The sequence below is a fragment of the Microcebus murinus genome, chromosome 12 (genome assembly GCF_040939455.1).
Source record: "Microcebus murinus isolate Inina chromosome 12, M.murinus_Inina_mat1.0, whole genome shotgun sequence".
NCBI lineage: Eukaryota > Metazoa > Chordata > Mammalia > Primates > Cheirogaleidae > Microcebus > Microcebus murinus.
Genome location: NC_134115.1, coordinates 92552800 through 92557818, shown reverse-complemented (window position 1 = coordinate 92557818; position 5019 = coordinate 92552800). Strand labels below are relative to the sequence as shown.

General features: G+C 67.2%; 2 protein-coding genes across 3 annotated transcripts; one reads left to right on the top strand and one right to left on the bottom strand.

Moving 5' to 3' along the window:
- Positions 1 to 522: 522 nt before the first annotated feature.
- On the top strand, positions 523 to 2313 carry PAXX (PAXX non-homologous end joining factor). Its single transcript, XM_012784517.2, has 7 exons — positions 523 to 873; positions 951 to 1011; positions 1258 to 1307; positions 1389 to 1579; positions 1665 to 1733; positions 1908 to 1992; positions 2079 to 2313. Exons 1-7 carry the CDS (start codon positions 746 to 748, stop codon positions 2116 to 2118), a joined length of 624 nt encoding a protein of 207 aa, XP_012639971.1. The 5' UTR covers positions 523 to 745; the 3' UTR covers positions 2119 to 2313.
- Positions 2314 to 2348: 35 nt separating this feature from the next.
- Positions 2349 to 5019, bottom strand: CLIC3 (chloride intracellular channel 3). 2 transcript variants are annotated; one of them, XM_076009186.1, is made up of 6 exons: positions 4942 to 5019; positions 4057 to 4166; positions 3851 to 3976; positions 3595 to 3701; positions 3345 to 3520; positions 2349 to 3244 (listed from the first exon to the last, which is right to left on the bottom strand). In XM_076009186.1, exons 1-6 carry the CDS (start codon positions 4975 to 4977, stop codon positions 3086 to 3088), a joined length of 714 nt encoding a protein of 237 aa, XP_075865301.1. In that variant the 5' UTR covers positions 4978 to 5019; the 3' UTR covers positions 2349 to 3085. The 2 variants fall into 2 exon arrangements, with proteins under 2 accessions (XP_075865301.1, XP_012639969.1); XM_012784515.3 differs by having other exon boundaries at positions 2622 to 3268.

Below are 5019 nucleotides of genomic sequence, written 5' to 3'. Positions count from 1 at the left end.
GCTCAGCTCCGTCCTGGCCCCCGCAGTAAACTCTGCCTCGCCCTGGCCTCCCCCACCCCACCCCCTGCACTAAGCTCCGCTCCGGCCTGGCCCCACCCTAAGCCCTGCCCCGCCTTCCCACTAAGCTCCGCCCCGCCCTGGCCCCGCCCCAAGCCCCGCCCATCCTCAGGCCCCGCCCCTGCCCTAAGATCCACTCCACCCTGGCCCCGCTCTAAGCTTCACCGCCCTTGCCCTTCTGTAGTAACCTCCGCTCAGCCCTGGCCCTGCACTAAGCTCTGCCCCGCCTTCCCACTAAGCTCCGCCTCATTCTGGCCCCGCCCTAACCCCGCCCACCCTCAGGCCCCGCCCCCGCCCTAAGATCCACTCCACCCTGGCCCCGCTCTAAGCTTCACGGCCCTTGCCCTCCCGCGCTAAGCTCCACCCCTCCCTGGAACTAAGCTCCGCCCCCCGGCTCCGCAGCCACCCGGCCGACCCAGGGTCCGAGCTAGGCCCGGGTCCTAAGCCCCGCCCCGCGCAGGCTCCGCAGGCCCCGCTGCGTCTCGCCGCGTCCCGAAGCCCCGCCCCCAGCTCTGGAAGCCGCGCCCCCCGGCCCGACTCCGGCGTGCGCAGGCTCCCTGACCCCACGACCAGCCTGTGCCTGGCTCCGGAAGCCGTCCTTCCGCGCAGGCGCACTAAGCCTGCAGCGGGCCCGCCCTTCCTGGAGTCCCAGGCCTGTTCGTGCTGGGTCCCCTCGGGCGGGGCTGCCATGGTGCTGCCGCTGCCGCTGTCGGCGCCGCTGTGCACACTGCCGCCCGGCCCCGGGCAGCCTCGGTTCGTGTGCTACTGCGACGCGGAGGGAAGCGGGGACGGGGACCTCGGCGCCTTCAACCTCTAGTGAGTGGGGTCCGCGGGAGGGAGGCGCTCGGGGAGCCCTGCGCGGCCCTTCTGACAGCCGCCCCGCCCCGCCCCAGTGTGACGGACGCGGAGGCGCTGTGGAGCACCTGCTTCACGCCGGACAGCCTGGCGGCCCTCGTGAGTAACGGGACACCTGGGCAGGTCAGGGAGCCTGCACCCCCATACCTGCAGGCCAGACCGCCTGGGGGTTAAGGGGATCTGGGATACCCCAGAACGGTCTGAGCACCCCCATTTCCCTGCCTGGTGGCTGTAGTCCTAAAGTTTCCCTGGGACCCCAGGTGGCTCTGAGGCCTGGCACGTTTGGGTTGTCCCCAGTGGGTCCAGGGTCCCAAGCAGCTGGTGACCAGCTTCTGTGCCCCGTAGAAAGCCCGTTTTGGCCTGAGCGCGGCTGAAGACATCACTCCCCGGTTCAGGTGAGACTCGAGCAGGGGAGAAGGGTGCGCGGGAAGCGGGTGGGTCTGGCCACAGCACTCAGCACCTCTCCTATCTCCCAGGGCAGCCTGCGAGCAGCAAGCTGTGACTCTGACCCTGCAGGAGGACAAAGCATCCCTGACCCTTTCAGGGGGCCCCTTGGCCCTGGCCTTTGACCTGTCCAAGGTGCCTGGCCCAGAGGCAGCCCCCAGGTTGCAGGCACTGACACTGAGCCTAGCAAAGCGTGTGTGCAGCTTGGAGCGGCAGCTGACAGGTAAGGTGGGAGTGGGCATCCCAGACCCTTGCTTGGATCCCCTGCTCCTGGCACCAAGTGGGTCTCCACTGGCTTTCTTCCCCAGCTGCAGGAGAGACAGCTCCCAGCCCCAGGAAGAGCTCCCGGCCTGCAGGGCCTCAGCTCTTCTTGCCAGGTAACATTTGTCAGTCTGACTTTGGGTTGGGCTGTGCTCTTTCCTCTGGAACACAGTTTCTCCAGAACAAGCTTTAAGCTCCAGAGGGAGGATCTGTCTGTTGGGAGAGGGCTGTGGCCAGGGGTGCTGCCAGGTTCAGGAGCCCCTACATCCTAGCATCCTATGTTCCCCCAGATCCAGATCCCCAGAGAGGTGGCCCTGGACCTGGGGTCAGGAGAAGGTGTCCGGGAGAGTCCCTTATCAACCCTGGCTTTAAGAGGTACTTGCCCCTCCCTGTGTCCTGGGTCCAACCTGGACTCTGCCCCTCCCTCTACACTCCATTGTGTCACCCTTCTTCTCTCCTAGCAAGAAACCAGCTGGCGGCGTAAACTTTGATGAAACCTGAGGGTACAGCAAAAAGTGTGGCCCTGCTGAGACTCTGCTTGTGAGGGGAGGGGTATCCCCCAAGCCCCCTCCCCCCCACTGGAGACCTCCACCACCCATTCCACTTGCCTGTCCTGCTGCCAGGCAGGAATAAGGCAGCTCCTCAAGTCCCTTTGCCACCAAATAAATACTCCCTCGGGGTGCAGGTGCTGACCAAGCTCTGGCTTCTGGGCATTGGTCTGGGGAGGGGTGTCAGGGAACCCCCTTGGGGTCTGTACTCTGGGCAGGGGGCCACAGGGTGTAACCGCAGCACCAGGCTCCCAGGTCTGGAGGAGGCTTTTCCTAGCTGGGTCCAGGGATGGCAAGGGAGCTCTCTCGGACCTGTGCAGCCATTCCTGTCTGGACAGCCCAGGCGCCGAGAGGGGCCCAACCAGAGTCAGGGCTCTCCAAGGCTTCGAACCCTGTTCTGGCTGTTCCGAGCCCCACCCGGGAAGGGCACGGCCACAAGTGCGCCACACAGGGGTGCACACAGGAGAAAGTCCTGTGCAGATAGATGTTTGGGTGGCAATCACCCTGAAGCCCCCTGGGGGGAGGAGGATGGCCTGCTGCCTGGGACTGGGCTGCAGAATGTGGGCCAGCTCCCACCCACCTGGCCTGGAGCCCAGAGGTGGTGTTTCGTGGACTCCCCACCCTCCTTGGCCATCCAGGGTGCCCTGCCCCACCCTGGCCTGACTGGTTTGGGAGCCCAATCCTGTCCCCAAGATCCCTGACGCCACCACTGCAGGAGGCCCCAAGTGGGTGGCCTGACTCAGTGTGGGGAGGTGGACCACGCCCTGACCACTGGGCCCTCCTGCCCGTGTCTTTCTGGGCTGTCATCTTAGGTTGAGCGTCCCACCCTGGAGGCTTGGGGATGAGAAGCACGTCCAGGTGGGGGCAGTGCCCGTGGGGCCCTCAGATGCCAGGACTCGCGCACTCAGGCAGAGAAACCTTTATGGGGCCGCAGATGCAGGGGCGGGGCGGGGGCGCACGGCGGGCCGGTAGGCCGCCAGGATCTCCGAGCTGTGCGGACATGTGTACTTGAACTCCTTCTCCCGCATCGCGCAGTCCAGGTAGCGGCGGACGCCGCGCAGCTCGGCGGGGATGGGCGCCTGGCGAAAGTGCGCGCACGCCGTCTGCGGTCGAGGGGCGTGGTCAGGACCCCCTCCCAGGTCCGCCCGTGCCCCCGGCCCCGCCCTCGCCCGCGCTCACGTCTACGATGTGCAGTTTGGGCAGCAGGCGGCAGTCGGCCAGGGAGAGCTGGTCGCCATCCAGGAAGCGGCGGCGCGACTCGCGCAGCCGGGGCTCCCGCTCCAGTTCGTGCTCCAGGGGCGCGAGCAAGTAGCTGTCTAGCCTGGCGAGGGCGCGCAGCAGCTGCTGGTACAGGGCTGGGGGCGGGTGTGCGGTGAGCGGCGGGCCCGGGGCGCGCCCTCCCGCCCCGGCGTCCACAACCCTGCCTCACCGTCGTCCTGCGCGGGCACCGGGTTCTTGATGAACGCGGAGAACTTGTGGAAGATGTCGTTACCCGCTGTGTTGGACTCCCTATATCGGGGCGCCAGGCTGGGGAAGCTGCGGGGGTCGGGGGTGAGGGACCTGGGTCAGGCCCTCCTGCTGCTGCCCTGCTCCCGCCCCGCAGTACCCCAAAGCACCCTCTCAGAGCTGTCCTGGGGGCGTCCTCCCTGGAGCCCCATCTTTGTCCCGCCCTCGCGGGCCCTCACTCGGGTGGCCCCAGGGTCTCCTCCAGAAACTCTTCGATCTGCAGCGTGTCCGTCTTGGCGTCACCATCGCACAGCAAGATGGGCAGCTGTGAGCCGGGGGCGAAATCCTTCAGCACGTCCGGGGACCTGTGGGCACCGGCAGGGAAGGAGGGGGCTGGCCCACCGGCATGCGGAGGCCAGGGAGGCGCCCCAGGGTGGGGTCTCACCTGCGCGTGTCCACCGTGGTGAGTGTGAAGGGCACGCCCTTGAGGAGCAGGACCATGAAGAGCCGCTGGCAGGAGGGGCAGTGCCCCACGCTCTCCCCATCCTCGCTCGCCTGGGGTGGGTGGAGCAGAGAGTGCTGGGCTGGGAGCAGACCCAGGAACCTGCCACCAGGCTGGGTGGGACCCTGCCTCCCACTGCCAGCGGAACTGGAGCAGCGCCAGTTCTCTGGCTCGGTCAGCCCGGCCTCCAAGTGCCCAGTGAGGGCTCTTGACTCGTTCCCCAGGAGATGGGGAGGGGCGGGACCCTGGCTGTGGGGCCCGGCGCCTGGCACTTTATCTTCAGAACCTGGGCAGAGGCCAGGCCCCTGGGCTTGGGCCCCAGTAGCTGGTTGCAAGGGTGGGGTGAGCCCAGCAAGCTGTTTTCTGAGTGATCTACCTGCCAGACTGGGCACTGCCTGGAAGCACAGGGCTCCCCCAAGCCCTGCGGGTGGGAAGGGGGCTGAGGCCTGGCAGCCTCCAACCCCCCCCCCACACACACACACACAGGGATCTGGACACCAGCCTGAGAGATGATAGAGCTGCCCGGCCCAGCACCCCCTTCCTGGCACACTGATCTTTGCTCCAGGAGGGCCGGGCTGGGCCTGGGAGCCAAGGCTGGGAGTGGGCCCAGGGCCACACTGACCCCCTTATGGGGGTGACTCTCTGGGTTCTTCTCCCCCAGGCTGTCCCCGCTTCACTCAGCCTCTGTAGGGCTGCCTGAGTCCCCTGAGCCCAGCACAGGGGAGGGGCTCAGACACTGCTGGACAGGCCCACGACTCAGCTGGCCCCATAAAGCAGTCCCCAAAGCACCCTGCCCAAGCCCCTCCCTCCAGCCCCACCTGCCAGCACCTTGACAAACAGCTGGAGCTTGGTGGTCTCGGCCATGGTGAGCGCTGAGGCTGTCAGGGCGCGGGCAGGAACCTGGGG